This window comes from Suncus etruscus, chromosome X (genome assembly GCF_024139225.1).
Source record: "Suncus etruscus isolate mSunEtr1 chromosome X, mSunEtr1.pri.cur, whole genome shotgun sequence".
Classification (NCBI taxonomy): Eukaryota; Metazoa; Chordata; class Mammalia; order Eulipotyphla; family Soricidae; genus Suncus; species Suncus etruscus.
Window position 1 is genome coordinate 122,461,267 of NC_064868.1, and position 18,845 is coordinate 122,480,111.

The window sequence follows — 18,845 nt, forward strand, 5'->3', positions numbered from 1 at the left end:
ACTGAGGGAAGTATACGCTTATCACATCAAGAGTGCTGAGGCAAAATGAAATATGGAAAAGGAGGATATTAAAGTGCTAGAGGTTTAAGGATAAATATAGGGCATCTATTTGCAATATATTATAAAGAATGACTAGATCTACACAACTTCAGCCTTAGATTAATAATAAAAGAAGAAAATCCTAACAGTGGTCTTCATCAAAGGAAAAGGCAATAGCTACTCATTATCATATAACACCAAATATTTTTGTCAGGGAACACAGACTGAAAACGGCAGAAGTCTAAAACTCTAGACCTCGAGGGCTAGGAGTTAAAATTTTGCATGAAGCTTCAATAATGAGGATTACACACATACCATCTCTAAGCATTATTTGCCAATAAACCAATAAACTAGGCAGCTTAGAGAGCACTGAAGAATTAAGAAGTGAGCCTTTAAACCCTGAAGAAAACTTGATAACACTAGAAGTCAACAAAATATTAAACTGCTCTTGCAACGAATTAAAAAGAGACACGTCTAACTTTTAATTACCAAAATTATCATCCTAGACAAAATGGTACGGTTAAATGCTACCTACCACAAGAGTACTAAACATCTTTTTAATCAGAAAGTTCAAGTCAGGAAGCTTCTGAGACTGTAAGGCTGGGTGTATCATTAAAACATGGGAGCACACATTTTAATGAGTGTTCCAAAGGAGATTGCTCATGCACCATGCTTCTGTCTTTGGACAGTGTTCTTTCTGTTCTTTTTTCTCCTTCTCAATTATTTTAAGACATTTGCATGCCTAAAACGAACAAACTTGAGTGGGTGTGATGAGGGAAAATTTGACTAGTTGTAATAGCACTAACATAATTTATTTAGGAACTATCAGAGCACTCGGACTCTCTGATCCAAGTCATTACTTAGAATAACAGCAGGGTTTCCCATACTTACATAAACAAACTCATCGAAACTTATCTTCCCATCTTTATTGCGGTCACCGTCCACCATGAGTTTCTGAATGATTTCTCTCACTTTATATCCTGGTAATGGCATGTTAGCTTCCTTGAACAGCTCATGAAGTTCGTAGTCACAAATGAATCCATTGCTGTTGAGATCTTTATAAGAATGGGAGAGGAAGCAAAAAAGACAAGATTTAGGAGAAATATGCCATCAGAGTTATCAGCTAGGTTATCAGAGTATTTTTCATTTCTGATTCGGTTAAAAATCTTACAATATTTTCTTATTGCATGCTACCAAGGAAGTGCGATTTTTCACCCTAAGAGTTTGGTTTTACTTCATGTATCCTGTATGGGGTGGTGGTGGGGGGGGGCGGTTGTCACAGCTGACCAGTATGCTAAGGGTCCTACTTTCCAGTAATGTGCTAGGGCTGGTTTCCTGATAACTCTTGTTAGAGACCATGTAGTGCTGAGAGTTTGAGCAGGATTTGGCCCCTTGCAAGGCAAGGGCCTTAACCCCAGACTAGCTCTCTGATTCTCTTGTATCTTGTGTGCTTTTTTGTTGAGGGGAACATACTTGGTGGGGTTCAGGACTTCTTCCTGGTTTAGTAGCCAGGAATTACTTCTGGCCCCACCCAAAGGAACATATGTAGCACAGGGATTCTAATTGAGACCTCTAACTGGGGTTGCTGCATGCAAAGTAAGTACCTTAACCCATTTTCTTTCTGGCCCACAATTTGTGTTTTAAACAATATATAAGTCGCTTTACTTAAACATAGCATTTCATTTAAAATAAGCGAATAAAAAATAAACCTGTATGCACACACACCTTTTTACTGTATCTTTTATCCCTTATCTTTAAAATTGGGGCTCCTGCCTTTTTCTTATAAAACCTTGGGACACGGATTACTTTATTTTATCACATATTCTCACATATTTTCTATAAAACTAAGAGGAAAGGAATAGAGAAAGGGGCCAAAATGGTCTCGGATGTATTTGCAGGGAAATAAGTAAGGACAGAACTAAATATCCAAGCCAAAGTTAGCGATAATAGAATCAAGGAATCTCACTCATCTATGGGTTTTAAAAAAAATGAAAGACATTCTTGCAATAATAATTTTCAGACACAAAAGAGAGAAGGAGTGGATTTTACAGCTCACCTCATGAAGCTCACCATAAACAGGGATGAGTTTAGTTAGAGAAATAACTACATTTTGAACTGTCCTAATAATGAGAATGTATGAGGGAAATGGAAAGCCTGCCTAGAGTACAGGCGGGGGTCGGGTGGGGAGGAGGGAGATTTGGGACATTGGTGATGGGAATGTTGCACTGGTGATGGGTGGTGTTCTTTACGTGACTGTAACCCAAGCACAATCATGTATGTAATCAAGGTGTTTAAATAAAATATATAAAAAATATTTAAAACAAGAATCAAGGAATCTAAACTTTAACAAACAATCTAAACTCAAAGGGGCCTGTTACACTGTCAGGCCATGGTGGGATAGGATGCACTCTGGGGCCATTGGTGGAGGGAGGTTGACATTGGTGATCTGGAAGGCCCTGGCTCATTGTATAGCTCAAATTCACAAAGGACTCTGTAGATCTTAATTTTTTTTCAATAAAATAAAATTTAAAATATCTTAAAATAATAGCACTTTATTAAGAAATCACAGTTGTTTAGTAAAGTTACTGAATAACCCCCCCCTTTGGATTTTAGGTCATATCCAAAAGAGTTCAGGGGTTCTTGCAGGCTCTATGCTCAGGGATCATTTAAGGTACCAGGACCAAACATGTGTCATAGCAAGGCAAGCATCTTACCCACTGTACTCTCTCCAGCCCCATAATCATAAAACTAGCAAAAGGAATAAACACACAAAGAAGAGAAAGCTATATTATCAGATAGCATTCACTGTACCAATTTTAAAAGTCTGAAAATTTAGAACATCAGTTCCAAATTCCTAATTCTTCCATTAGCCTAACAAAATACTTTTATGATGATTACTGCAGTAATAATGCTGATTACTTAAAGAAGCATTCCTGGAATTAAGCTACCACCTTCATTGCCAATTATTAAAGAGTCAATATAAATTAATATTAATCTAAGACATATAGCATTCATAAAATAAATAATTCTTGAATAATGCAAATGTCTAGGATAATTATATATATATATTTATTTTTATGCTACTACAATTTCAACAGAATATGCACCTCTGTGCACCCATTTCCTCAATACTTTGAAGGCTCATGAAAAAGTTACCCAATGTTGCATACGAAGACATCCAAGAAATCAGTAAGTTTAGCTGGAGACCTGATAGCCTGAGGAGAGTGGCAGAGATGATTTGATGTCTCTTAATTTGAATTACCTGAATGCAGGCATCATCAAAGACTTTGCTGAGGAGGATCCTGCATTCACTCTTTGGTCTGCCACCTCTCCAGGAGGGAGACACTCCATTGAGACTCTACCCTAGCCTCCTTTTCTCTTCACACACCCCTTTTGAGATGCATAGACTACTTAGGCTTGGTTAGCATTCTTAGACATGTACTTTTGTCTGTTAACAGCATCTGCCCTTCCTCCCATGTTGATAGCAATTATCTAATATGGAGGACAGTCCAATCCAGAACCCTGGAGCCCTGTTGGATTTACACCTTATTTTACCCAAAATAAAGATACTCCCTGGTTTCTTTGTATGTTTGTTTACAACTTGGATTTATCCCAAAACAGAGATGGTCTTACTGGTAAACCTGGGTAGATTTATTGCCCCACCCAAGGGTGGTCTCTGTACTCAATAAAAAATGGAGGTTCTGGCAGGCAGGAGGGCTCCATATTAGGTAGAAGACAGCCGGACTACAAATGTTTCACTCAGCGTGGTTTGGATTATTTCATCTGTGACCCTGAATCAGATTTATTCACCTGGGCTTGGAGATACGGCACATGGGGTGATTTTACAGAGCCCCCTAACCCCAGGCTTTTCTATATTATGTCTGTCTAGTTTTCTTAATCCTCGCAGTGCCCAACTTAAGGCGCATTCATCAGGACTGGACTCTAGCAGCCCAATACTTTGAAGGCTCATTTAAATGACGTATATGCCTAGAGTCAAATATTCTTAAACAGATGTTACTACACTTAAAACCCACTAATTAAAATACCTCTACTTTTATAACATCATCACCAAATTACTCAACACTTCTGAAAACCACTGTTTCTTTCAAGGTAAAGCATTTAATTCGCCCTGAGGCACACTTTCTTTGCTTTGAACTTATAAAATGCCATGCATGTACTGTATCTTTTTTAAATTTTTTATTAATATATTTATACTTTTTTTTTTGGTTTTTGGGTCACACCCGGCAGCTCTCAGGGGTTATTCCTGGCTCTGTGCTCAGAAATCATTCCTTGCAGGCTCGGGGGACCATATGAGATGCCTGGATTCAAACCACTATCCTGCATGCAAGGCAAACGCTCTACCTCCATGCTATCTCTCCAGTCCCTATTTATATAATTTGATTACAAACATGATTGTAGTTGGGTTTCAGTCATATAAAGAACACCTCCCTTCATCAGTGCAACATTCCCATTACCAATGGCATGTATTGTATCTTAACAAAGTCTTTACATCCCAAAAATAAATTCAGGAAACTGTTTTGCTAAAAAGAACAACTCACATGGCTTTATGGGAGTATTTTTTCTCAACTCTTAGAGATAAATACTTGTCCTCCCATGTATATGTCAATCTATTTCTCCCATTTACTTTACATGAAATATAGTATTTGGGAGTAAAGTGACACAGTGAAAGATACATGGCACAGCACAACAGTGGAATGTCAAATGACACAATCATAACCTCAACTTGGCTAATATTTATACCAAAGTCCTTTCCCAGGTTTTGCCTTTCTCATCTGCTAAAATAGTTCTTTGGATGGAATTATCCCTAAAATTCCTATTTAGCACTAAAACTAATTCTGAATTCTATCACAAGACTTGACAAACCACATGAGCACATAGTTTTTAAAAACTGGAGACAAAATCAAAATAGATACTAAAAACAAATGTTGAGGACCACAGACATAGGACAGAGGGTTAGGCACTGGCGTTGCATGTGGCTGACTCTGGTTCTATGCCTGATATCCCATGACACTCCTGAGCATTGCCAGGAGTGATCCCTCAGCATAAAATCTTGAGCACAACCAGATGTTACTCAAAACAAAAAATAGAGTGATAATTTCTTGATCATTACTCCCTTGTATACCTTATTTATGTACAACATTTTATTTTTATATTTTTAGAGAAGATATATCATTCCTTGCCAACTCTCATGCCTTTGTCTTCATCAATTTCTAATAGAAACATTTTATTTTCCCATTGGTTCTGAAATGATTCTAGGGGTTGGAGAGATAATACAGTGTACAAAGGCATTTGTTTTGAACATAGCTGACTTGGGTTCAGTCTCCAGCACCAAATATGGTGTCACTGGCTCCCTGATCACAGAACCCTGAGTACAGTGGTGTGACCCCCAAACCAAATTAAATAAATGCATTCTATTTTCCTCTTTTTTTTTTTAAAAAAAAAAGACAGACTGAGCTTAATTTAATCATGTTGATGATTACAGTTTACACATAGCCTATAACAGGTACTTCACTATTTTTTTGTATTCTCAGAAAATATGAATGGAAGGTAAAGATGGCATTTAGGGTTTCATGGGTTTGTTGTGGTTTTTTTTTTGGGGGGGGCTTCAGGATTCACATCTGGAAGTGCTCAGGGACCATTATATGATGCCAGGGATTGAAACAGTCAAGGATTGAAACAGTGCAAGGCAAGCACCTTAACCCTTGTACTACAGCTCCAGCCCTTTAACATATAGATTTAACACAATGACATTCAAATTTGCATAAAAATGACCAAGGATCTAAGATACAGTTTACTTGGCAGTTTATTGGAATGAATTAGAATAGAGTATAGGTAATGGGGAAAACTGCTGCTTACGGATGAACCTTCACTGGAATAATATGTCTTGTGTATTAATTAGAAGACAAGTCACTGATATGACTAAATGATGCCAGGAAGGAACCACCCTAAAATATAACAAACACAAATGAACACATGTAGAAACTCGGTTCGGAAGTTACTAGGAACAGGCTAGTAAGCGAAAGGAACAATATACAGGGTAGGGATCAGAATTTGTCATCAAATGACACTTTTCCTTATTAGGCGACAAAACTGATAAGAGATTTTTCTGAATCTTCTTATGTCTCACTTTCAGATGGAGCAAGGTACCTTGTGAACGCAAGGGGAAAATTAGTTGGGGCTATGCTATATCACTGATTCTCGAGCATTAACCAGAAAAAGAATGCTTTAATCTAATGAGTGTTTTTCAAAGCCAAGCTAAACAATGACCAAAAATACACAGAACTGGTACTCCAAGACCGAAAGGCAATTCATCAGGAAACCGTAACGACAGAAATATCCCTGAAATAACATTCAATCTCATTCGCTTTGTTCTGATCCAGTCTCCACCCAACAGCCTCCAGATCTGCAATTTGGTTCTCCCAGCGCTGACAACCACCCCAGCCAGAGTGCCCGAGCAGATAGCCAGTGATGGTTGTCAGTTCAGAATTGCTTTCATTCCACAGTAGAAACCTGCCTTGAATTTCTTAGGAAATACTATGAATACTTGTTTAGCAATGTCCAAAACAAACTGAATATCTAATCTGGCAGACACTAAACTAGCCACCAAAGAGAAACAAGCCAGTCAAAACCTTTCATTCTGATTTGAAACTCTAACTTTAAATCTTAAAAGTTTTAATCCCTTGTCATGAATCTATCTATCCTTTATGTTTTTTGACATGGGAACTGAATTATTAAAAACATGACATCATGTTCTATAAGTTTGTCCCAGTTTTTCAATATTTCATCAGAAGATGTGGCTTTACTGATATCCCCAGCTAATTTCAGTGTTCATCCTAGTAAAATATAGATTTTCTTATGAGTTTCTGAATCATATCCTTTTTTTTTATGGGCCACACCCAGCAGCACTCTGGGCCTACTCCTGGCTCTGCACTCAGCAATCGCTCCTGGCAGGCTTGGGAGACCATATTGGGATGGCAGAGAACAAACCCGGGTCCCTCCAGGGTGGGCTGCATGCAAGGCAAACACCACTGTGCATCGCTCCAACTCTGAGTCCTATCTTTTGAGAAAAAAATGATTTCAAGGAGAAGGCAGAGGGAGCCCTATACAGCTTGCAATTTATTTTACAAAAATCTCTCAGCTGGCAAAGCACTTGAAAGACAAAACAGGGAGCAATTGTTTCGAAAGGTTTTATGCTCATTTTATTTTCACACACACCACACTACACACATACATACAACACACACTTAAAAACCATCCTATATCTATCTAATGTGCTGTTTTGGAAGGCCTCAAAAAAGAGACAGCAGCGACATTATTAACCAGGAGCTAAAAACATTTGGTAGGGAGATTTCCTGATCATGACTTCTGGCATAAACACGAGAATTTAATAAACTGACCCACCAAATACAGATCTAGATTGAAAACAGCTTTACTGACTGGAAACTCAAAATCATAATCCTCTAGTATGATGGTCGTCCTTTGTTTTTGCATCCAAGCTGCCAATCTTCTGGCAGTTCTTTTGGGCTCCATTCTGTGGCTTTTTCACTAATTGTGCCTTGGCACGGGTTGGAAAAGGTTCAGCACTCTGAAGATTCCTATTTTCAATCACTTGATAAAGTTGGAGTTACTTTCAGACGTTTCTACCAGGCCAGTCTTATGCAGCCTTGCCAATAGTTTTAGCAAGCATGGGGCTCAAGGGGCCAGACAACTGGAGACACTGGCTGGTGGCATGAACAGAAAGGCAATTTAGCCACTAAACTAAGTTTCCACACAGAGTTAAGGGCTATTTTTTTTTAGCAAACCGACTTAGGAGCCTCAATTTTAAGGAAAAGTCATTAGATTATGGACATCAGTAGAAGGTTCCCAGTGCCATGCTGGAAAACCTAGCTCAGACTTACTGAATTCTTCAGAAAGGAGCAAACTTTAACAATGGACTCTCATTCTCTCATATTCTCTCTCTCTCTCAACATATGTAAGTGCATATGCCGCTTCAAGAGAAAAACCCCCTTTTCCTTTCCTTTTTTATTTAAATATCCATTAACTCTCCCAACACCCTCCCACCCCAGTACCCTTAAAGTAAATAAACTTCCTACCCAGCCATGCCCCTGCAGAAGTTTGAATCACACCAAGAATGCATCGCCTTAAAAGGAAATGTTTTCCCTCCCCTTGCATCCTGTTATTTAAGCTATTTTAAGGACTTGTCTGGAGAAAGCTGAGCCAGAACTCAAGTGGTTTTGATTTTAGCAGCTGTTTTACACGACACCATGATCCAGGTGGTATGGCTCTCTCTTCTCGGGCGCTACTTCTGGGGTGCTACTTCATTGACAGTGAAAGACTTGGATTTCTTAAGATCCTCCAGGTTTATGGGGGGGGTTATTCAACTTAGGAAATATATCTGACGTTAGTCTTTCTTTACAAAGAGGTTACATATGTGTGTCCTCATCTGCAATACACATGCGACCTCTTTGCTAACCCTCTATGGACAAGGGCTCATTAGTGTATAAAGACAAAAACCAGTCAAGCGTAGAAGTACATCCTCTCAGGGAAAAAAGGGATTTTTAAAGCTTTGTTTAGTAGAAACAATCTAGTACAAGATCTTTTACACTACAATAAATGACATGCGAGATCTATGTGCAACCAAAATGGATTTGCACTGAAATACACATAATCTACAATGCCCATCGAAGGACATAAAAACTGTTTTAAATGACTCAGTCAAAAGACCTGCGAGCAAGAAATTTGGATTCGATTCCATTTGGAGATCTAAGCGGTAAAGGCGAGCTTTCATTAGGTATTAAACCTTGACAAAAGGCAGCTGCTAAACATCTCCAGATGTTGAGTCCTACATGGGTTTTGACTTTCACAGGCTCTACCTTTTGAGGTAGTTCCTTTCAGCACACATCAGAGGCAGTTTAATGAGGCCCAGTGAAGGTCAGGATAGAGTCACTGGCCTACAAATTGATCCTAATAATGGAGCCCCTGAACTATAGGTCAAGCATGGCTCAAGGAGAACTGATGGCTGCACAAAGCTAGAGAGTCCAGAACAGTCTATTAAAACTGGTGTCCAGCCACCCTTCTTCGCATCAAAATTTTCAGCGACTTGGGCCATCAGCTTTCACCTACTGCTTCTCTCCCACTTGATCTATGCTTTTCCATATGCCTCCACGAATTTATTCTTATATATGAGGGTGCTTTTTGTTTGTTTCACATATTCCACACATCCACCAATTTGTAATCCTCTCCCATAGTGTCAAAAAAGACTTTCAAAATGTTCAACATTCAGGGCCTTGAATTGAACGTAGCCAAGCCGGATTAGATCCTTGGCATCCCATATGGTCCTTTTCAAACATCCCATATGGTCCTTTTCAAACATGCCAAGAGTGATTCCCCAATACAGAGCCATGACTAACTTTGCCAGGTGAGATGCCAAAGCTAACTCTTTCCAAAGTGTTCAGCATCCCCCCTTATTAATGAAAGGAAAAATCAAAATCATAATAAGATATCTTATCTCATACCACTGAGAATGAGCTATGCCATTAAAATTAGAAATAAATTTTGGATGTAATGTGGAGAAAATAAAGTCCTGATATGAATTGTTGGTAGGCATGTAAATTGGTCTAACCTCTATGGAAAACAGTAGGGAGAAGCCTTTAAAAAAGGACAGTCTATAAAATAGAGTGATACCACTTCTTAGCCTTTATTCCTCAAATATGTGAAAAGATATCTACACACCTAGGAACACAAAAACACAATACAAACATGCCTTTTGCATACCTATATTCATTGCAGCAGTATTCATAATAGCCAGAATCTGGAAACAACCCAGATGCCTGACAACAGATAAGTGGCTAAAGAACCTGTGGTATACCTACATAATGGAATACTATGCAGCTGTCAGGAAAAATGAAGTCATGAAACTTTCCTATACTTGGATGGACATGGAAACTATTATGCTGAATTAAATGAGTCAGAGGGAGAAAGATTGACACAGAATAGCCTCACTCATTTGTGGGATTTAATAAAAATAAAAGGCACTATTGTAATAATACCCACAGACAATACAGATGAATGTTGGAAGCACCGGCCCACGATATGAAGTTTACCACAAAGAGTGCTGAGTTCAGTAAGAGAAATAAGTACACTAAAACTACCATAACAATGGTAATGAGTGAGAGAAGTAGAATGCCTGTTTAGAATACAGCAGAGGGTGGGGGAGGATGAAGGTGGGAACATTGGTGGTGGAAAGGTTGCACTGGTGAAGGGGGTGTTCTTTTTATGACTAAAACCCAACTACAAACATGTTTGTAACCATGCTGCTTAAATAAAGATATTAATTAAAAAAGATGATTCCTAATAGCTTACACATGAAGTCAGCAAAATGTCTATTAACAGATGACTGAATAAAGAATCTGTGGTGGATATACTCAATAGCATACTACATTGCCATTAATAAAAAATGATTAAATGATGTCTTTTGGGACACTGGAGGAATTGTGAGGTGATTGTGCTAATGAAAGGACAAATTGTGCTAATGAAAGGACAAAAGTAAAGGACAATTACCAATGTTACATTCATAGGTGGAATATAAATGACTAAAACAAGTAACCCTGCAAAAATCACAAAACTACCTCCTAGACTTGGTGAAAAACTGTGGTATTTGCCAAAGGGGAGAAGGAGGGTGGGAGTGAGGGGTGGGGAGGAATGAGCAGAGGGAAGTTCTGATGGGGTGAGATGGCAGTAGAACTTCAGTGATGGGAGTAGTGACAATCACACATAGGGAAGGGTGACACTAAACAAGTGGAATTCAGTGATACTGGAAACTAACAATAATATTGAAGAAAGAATTTAAACATGGTTTTCATACTATTATGAAATGTTGTGTTTTTAAAAAATAATATCTTTATTTAAACACCGTGATTACAAACATGAATGTAGTTGGGTTTCACTCACAAAAAGAACACCCCTTTCACCAGTGCAACCACCAATGTCCCCTATCCCCTCCTCCCCCACACCCTGCCTGCATTCCAGACAGGCATTCTACTTCTCTCACTCATTTACACTGTCACGGTAGTCGTATTTCTAACGTTCCACCAAAAATGAATCAAATGGCATAGTGAATAGTACTAGTTAGTTTTTGAATTAGACCCAGCAATGCTCAGGGGTTACTCCTGATTCTGCACTTAGGAATTACTTCTGGCAGTGCTCATGGAATAGTGGGGTTCAAGCACAATACTTGCAGCACTCGCTCCAGCCCCTAGGTTGGTTGTCTTTTCAAGACATAATTAAGTATATACTGGTTTAGTATCATTGGATCTAAAAATAAAATTAAGCTACTTTGCTTTGTGGCTTTTATATGCTAGAGAATATATAATTTGAAACAAGTCAATTTCTTAAGAATAAAAGATTTGGCACCTTAATTGACCATACCAAAATGCTTTGGCTTAGTTTAATGGGCAGATCCAGGCTGACCCCAGTTATTTGAGAAATCCTATTATTAATTTCAAAAAAGCTAAATTCATTTTTTTAAATAGAAAAGCTCTACATTATGTGAATTATGTCCAGTAATAGTCCAAATGACCTCTAGCTCCCATAATAAGGCCAAAGCCTGAGAATGACTGTAAGAGACATTGTCTGGTTGGTAAAATATTTACTTCCTAAGTAGTCTGAAATGTTTATTTATTCTATTTTAGAAAGAACTTAGGCAGCTTTGCAGCATTTAGAATAAAACAAAGATTTAAAAGTAGGGGAAAATGAGAACCAAAGCTTCAGCTATCCCAGTGGGGAAAATGGAAATGGTGTTGATAAAATTAAAATAATTGAATGATAATATACAGCTTGTAACACTACACAGGTGGAGAAAACTAGGGAAAAGTAAACTTTGAATTCTAATACTTGATTTATTGCTAGTAAGGAGCGTTCCAAAGCACTATTAATTATTGGCTGAACAAAACCTATGATTAGTGGTGATTACTGAGATTTTCTCCACACACTATGATTTTGCTGAATTTCTAAAGAGATAATCAAGGCAATTATTGCTAATAGAAGGGAAAAAAATCATAGAATTATTCCCTGTTTTGTCACAATTGAACAGGGACAAAATTCCGCTCCATCCCTCAATTCTAAATTTGTGCCTCAGTTCTCAATTTTTAAAAAGATAATCAAGTCTATTATTGTTAATATATGGTAAAAATCAGAATGATTTCTCATTTTCTCATCATTAAGCTGAGGCAAAATTCCTCTCTATTCTCCATCCCACTTCCTGTCAAGAATCCTTTGGGGCAGGAAAGTAAGTTATAGAGTTTATTTATTTTTTGTTTTGTTTTAGGGCCATGTTCAGGGCTTCTTCCTGGCTACTGGCAGACTTGGGAGTCCATACCAGGTGCCAGGAATCAAAAAAAGATTGGCCGTGTGCAAGGCAGACACCCTAGTGGCTTTATTACCAGTCAGGCACCTAGAGTTTATTTCTAAAAAAAATTTAATTTCTGGGCCAGAGAGACAGCTCAACAGATCACGTATCTGTGTGACATGCATTGAGCCTGGTTTCAATCCCTGGCACTGTATGGTCTTCTCCACACCCCTACAAATAAGCACAGACCCAGAAATCATTCTCTCCAGCAGCACCTTAGGGTATGATACCAAAAAATAATTATTTTCTGAATGGGTAAAAAAGAATCTCCATTAATACATTTTACAGGAGGGCTCTGTAACTAACTAAAAACTTCCAAAGATTTTAAATAAAAATGAAAAGATTCAGCATAAATTCCAATGGATTGCCATAGCATTGGAAATCAAACAGCAAAACGTGCTTTATCAAAATAAAAATAGGAATTACTTTTGACTAGCAATGCTTCACTTGTAGGCATTATCTGAAAGACCTGAAAGCCGTCAAATAAAATATTTGCTACCCTCTATTCATAGCAGCATTATCCAAAATAGCGTAGATTGGCATCTACCTTAAATACCTTGTTGAAACTGAGTGAGTGGATTTAGAAAAAGCTTTGGTATATATACTCAGTAGAATTCTATTTTTGCTGTTAAAAAGATGAAATGGTGCGTTGGGGGCAAAATGGATAGATTGTGAGCTGATTATGCCTTAATGAAAAGACATTTACCTGATGGGTTTTTCCTTATGTGGAAAGTGAATAATTAAAACAAATGAACTGGAAATAATATCATTTGGTGATAACTCTGGTAATTACAAAAGGGGATGGGGAGTGAGGATGGGAGTTATGAGCAGTGAGACTTTTTGGGGTAGAGATGCACACCAGTGGTGCTCAGGAGTTACTCCTGGATTCAGTGAACAGTCCTGGTGGAACTCAGGGGACTGACCATATGAGGTGCTAGGGACTGAACCCAGGTGGGGCAAGTGCAAGGCAATCACCCTCTTTCTTCATCTCCAACTCATTTTAGTGCTGAGATGGCACTGGAATTTTGGTGATGGGCGGGGCAACAATTATACACAGATAGAGATATAAAGCTACACCCTAAATTTCTACAGTATCACAAATCAATAATAAATTAATGTACAAAAGAGGGGTGATCTTTAGATAATTTTTTAAAGATAGATATCCATAGGTCATATTTTGCATGCTAGAGCCCAGCTCTGATCTCTGACAACCACCAGGTATGGCCCCCAAAATAGAAAAAAAAATCCAGGAAAATCACCATAATGATCCTTGGTACTTCAAACACACACACACACACACACACACACACACACACACACACACACAGAGGCACTTTTGAGTTTGCAGTTTGTGGCGACAAAATCCCAATATATAAAGGCAATGTATATTATCTTGGCATCTAGTCGATTAAAATTTGAGGAGCCAAGATGTGTACAAAGAAGGGAATTCTAAATTACTAATGAGTGGAACAGGCAGAATGGTGGTCTCCAGAAAATCTATTTGAAACCACAGAGGCTAATAGGAGTATTAAGTTCTTAGACATATCTAAGCAAGGGTTTTTGATAAAGAATGCAGTCTTATTTTTGACCTTTAGGAAGCCATCATCTTACTAGAAACCCTCAAAAAAGCATTGCTGAAAATAAATGATCACAGCTCCACAACAATACCACTTTCTTGTAATTCCAGTTCTAACTGGTCCCTCATTTCAAGCAGTTTTTTGCTGCTTCATCAATGGTGCTAACTGGTCAACTCCTTTATGTCATTGAGATTTTATGAGATAATTAATTTCTTTTATTTTTGTTAGTTTGGGGACCACAAACTAATGGTGCTCGTGCAATATCAAAGATTAAACTTGGGAATCCCATATGCAAAGCATGTGCTCTATCTTGTAAGGCATTACAACTTAAAAATTAAAGTTCTTTTACTGATTTAAAAGTACTATACTCCCATCTATGTAAAACACTTTCTTAATGCATTAGCTTTAATTTTTTAAAAAAATTGCACGCAAAATTTCTCAGGAAGCTGCACATAAGAATAGGACCACATTCAATAATAAACATTTATTTATATAAAGATGTAAGACCTTGAAAGTCAAACAATAGGATTAAGAGTAAATTAGGTCTCTGTTCCAAAATACTTTTTATAAAGAAACAAATATTTTTTCTAACAATAAAAAACAAAATAAAAAGTTCAAAGGAAATACAATTCCTAAAATAATTACAAATATTTCTACAGAATAGGGGCCGGAGCGATTGGCGCAGCAGCAGGGCACTTGCCTTGCATGCAGATGACCCAGGACGAACCTGGGTTCGATCCCACGGCATCCCTATGGTCCTCCTGAACCAGGGGCGATTTCTGAACGCATAGCCAGGAGTAACCTCAGAGCATCACTGGGTGTGGCTCCCCAAAAAAATATTTCTACAGAATAAAGAAAGATTGGGGGGGGGGGTCTGAAGCAATAGCACAGCAGGTAGGTCACTTGCCTGACTTGCATTCAATTCCGAGCAACTCATATGGACCCCCTCAGGAGTAAATCCTGACCACAGAGCCAGAAGTTTGACCTGAGAACCGCTGGTATGACCACAAAACAAAACAAAAAAGAGTAAGGAAGATTTAAAGAGGCAAGAGTGATAACACAGAGTTGGGTGTTTGCCTTGCATGTGGCCGACCCAGAATGACCCGGGTTCGATCCCTGGCATCCCATTTGGTTCCCCGAGCCTGCCAAGAGTGATTTCTGCATGCAGAGCCAGGAGTAACCCCTGAGCACTGCCGGGTGTGGCCCCAAAAAACAAACAAAAAACGACTTAAACAATAACATTAGATACCAGATTGCACAGAATTTTTTCCAGTTATTTGTTATGTTGGTATAAAAGGCTGTATGTTTTAAGAATATAGTTTTATACCTCTTACATGTTAACATACTACATTTACTACTCAAGTACAAATTTCCTTCATCACAGTCCATGAAACATCCCCAAATTTTCCTTTCCTTTTTGTGGGGGGTGGGGGGCATCTGTTGTGCTTACTCCTGTCTCTGTGTTCAGGGATCACATCTGGCAATGCTCTCAGGGTACCACTGGACTATCATTCTGGCTCCCTATCTGGCACCACTCCCTGAGTATTACATATTTTTATTAAGTTGTACCCCTGGCAAGTTAACTGATTTCCTCTTTTTAATTTAAACACATACACACAATTATCTCATATCCAGGAGTATTCCTTTCCTAGTTAGAATTCTAATGGGATTATAAATAGGCACTCAGACTGGAGTTATTATTCCCCTAATGGCCCGGTGTCATCTTGTTGATTCTAGATGTTTAGGAATATAGTGATGTTCACTTTCTTGTGTCCACAAATGGAATTCTCATCATAGGTGAAAAATTAGATAGAAATTTAATTAACACATTATTATGATCTTATTTTACATACTGTATTTTTCTTTTTTTTTTTTATACTTTTTCTTTTTTTTTTTAACACCACCCATCACCAGTGCAACATTCCCATCACCAATGTCCCAAGTCTCCCTCCTCCCCACCCGACCCCCGCCTGTACTCTAAACAGGTTCTCAATTTCCCTCATACATTCTCATTATTAGGACACTTCAAAATGTAGTTATTTATCCAACTAAACTCATCACTCTTTGTGATGAGCTTCCTGAGGTGAGCTGGAACTTCCAGCTCTTTTCTCTTTTGTGTCTGAAAGTTATTATTGCAAGAATGTCTTTCATTTTTCTTAAAACCCATAAATGTGTGAGACCATTCTGCGTTTTTCTCTCTCTCTCTGACTTATTTCACTCAGCATAATAGATTCCGTGTACATCCATGTATAGGAAAATTTCATGACTTCATCTCTCCTGACAGCTGCATAATATTCCATTGTGTATATGTACCACAGTTTCTTTAGCCATTCGTCTGTTGAAGGGCATCTTGGTTGTTTCCAGAGTCTTGCTATGGTAAATAGTGCTGCAATGAATATAGGTGTAAGGAAGGGGTTTTTGTATTGTATTTTTCTGTTCCTAGGGTATATTCCTAGGAGTGGTATAGCTGGATCGTATGGGAGCTCGATTTCCAGTTTTTGGAGGAATCTCCATATCGCTTTCCATAAAGGTTGAACTAGACGGCATTCCCACCAGCAGTGGATAAGAGTTCCTTTCTCCCCACATCCCCGCCAACACTGTTTATTCTCATTCTTTGTGATGTGTGCCATTCTCTGGGGTGTGAGGTGGTATCTCATCGTTGTTTTGATTTGCATCTCCCTGATGATTAGTGATGTGGAGCACTTTTTCATGTGTCTTTTGGCCATCTGTATTTCTTCTTTGTCAAAGTGTCTGTTCATTTCTTCTCCCCATTTTTTGATGGGATTAGATGTTTTTTTCTTGTAAAGTTCTGTCAGTGCCTTATATATTTTGGAGATTAGCCCCTTATCTGATGGGTATTGGGTGAATAGTTTCTCCCACTCAGTGGGTGGCTCTTGTATCTTGGGCACTATTTCCTTTGAGGTGCAGAAGCTTCTCAGCTTAATATATTCCCATCTGTTAATTTCTGCTTTCACTTGCTTGGAGAGTGCAGTTTCTTCCTTGAAGATGCCTTTAGCCTCAATGTCCTGGAGTGTTTTACCTACGTATTGTTCTATATATCTTATGGTTTTGGGGCTGATATCGAGGTCTTTAATCCATTTGGATTTTACCTTCGTACATGATGTTAGCTGGGGGTCTAAGTTCAATTTTTTGCAAGTGACTACCCAGTTTTGCCAACACCACTTGTTGAAGAGGCTTTCTTTGTTCCATTTAGGATTTTTTGCTCCTTTATCAAAAATTAGATGATTGTATGTCTGGGGAACATTCTCTGAGTATTCAAGCTTATTCCACTGATCTGAGGGCCTGTCTTTATTCCAATACCATGCTGTTTTGATAACTATTGCTTTGTAGTAAAGTTTAAAGTTGGGGAAAGTAATTCCTCCCATATTCTTTTTCCCAATGATTGCTTTAGCTATTCGAGGGTGTTTATTGTTCCAAATAAATTTCAAAAGTGCCTGGTCCACTTCTTTGAAGAATGTCATGGGTATCTTTAGGGGGATCGCATTAAATCTGTACAGTGCTTTGGGGAGTATTGCCATTTTAATGATGTTAATCCTGCCAATCCATGAGCAGGGTATATGCTTCCATTTCCGCGTGTCCTCTCTTATTTCTTGGAGCAGAGTTTTATAGTTTTCCTTGTATAGGTCCTTCACATTTTTAGTCAAGTTGATTCCAAGATATTTGAGTTTGTGTGACACTATAGTGAATGGAGTTGTTTTCTTAATGTCCATTTCTTCCTTATTAGTATTGGTGTATAGGAAGGCCATTGATTTTTGTGTGTTAATTTTGTAGCCTGCCACCTTGCTATATGAGTCTATTGTTTCTAGAAGCTTTTTGATAGAGTCTTTGGGGTTTTCTAAGTAGAGTATCATGTCATCTGCAAACAGTGAGAGCTTGACTTCTTCCTTTCCTATCTGGATTCCCTTGATATCCTTTTCTTGCCTAATCGCTATAGCGAGTACTTCCAGTGCTATGTTGAATAGGAGTGGTGAGAGAGGACAGCCTTGTCTTGTGCCAGAATTTAGAGGAAAGGCTTTCAGTTTTTCTCCATTGAGGACAATATTTGCCTCTGGCTTGTGGTAGATGGCCTTAACTATATTGAGAAAGGTTCCCTCCATTCCCATCTTGCTGAGAGTTTTGATCAAGAATGGGTGTTGGACCTTGTCAAATGCTTTCTCTGCGTCGATTGATATGATCATGTGATTTTTATTTTTCTTGCTGTTGATGTTGTGTATTATGTTGATAGATTTACGGATGTTAAACCAGCCTTGCATTCCTGGAATGAAACCTACTTGATCGTAGTGGATGATCTTCTTAATGAGGCATTGAATCCTATTTGCCAGGATTTTGTTGAAGATCTTTGCATCTGCATTCATCAGCGATATTGGTCTGTAATTTTCTTTTTTCGTAGCATCTCTGTCTGGTTTAGGTATCAAGGTAATGTTGGCTTCATAAAAGCTATTTGGAAGTTTTCCTGTTTTTTCAATTTCATGAAAGAGTCTTGCCAGGATTGGTAGTAGTTCCTCTTGAAAGGTTTGAAAGAATTCATTAGTAAATCCATCTGGGCCTGGGCTTTTGTTTTTGGGCAGACATTTGATTACTTTCTTAATTTCCTCAATAGTAATGGGTGTGTTTAGATATGCTACATCCTCTTCATTCAATCGTGGAAGATTATAAGATTCCAAAAATTTATCCATTTCTTCCAGGTTTTCATTTTTAGTGGCATAGAGTTTCTCAAAGTAGTTTCTGATTACCCTTTGAATCTCTACCATATCAGTAGTGATCTCTCCTTTTTCATTCCT

At 38.2% G+C, this 18,845-nt stretch overlaps 1 protein-coding gene across 2 annotated transcripts in view; it reads right to left on the reverse strand.

The window, feature by feature from the left end:
• PLS3 (plastin 3) overlaps positions 1–18,845 on the reverse strand; it is a 54,780-nt gene that overhangs the window by 33,023 nt on the left and 2,912 nt on the right. For both annotated transcript variants that reach the window (XM_049767574.1, XM_049767575.1), the window contains exon 2: positions 931–1,094. In XM_049767574.1, the coding sequence (XP_049623531.1) occupies positions 931–1,094 (164 nt within the window). The remainder of the gene's footprint in view (positions 1–930; positions 1,095–18,845) is intronic.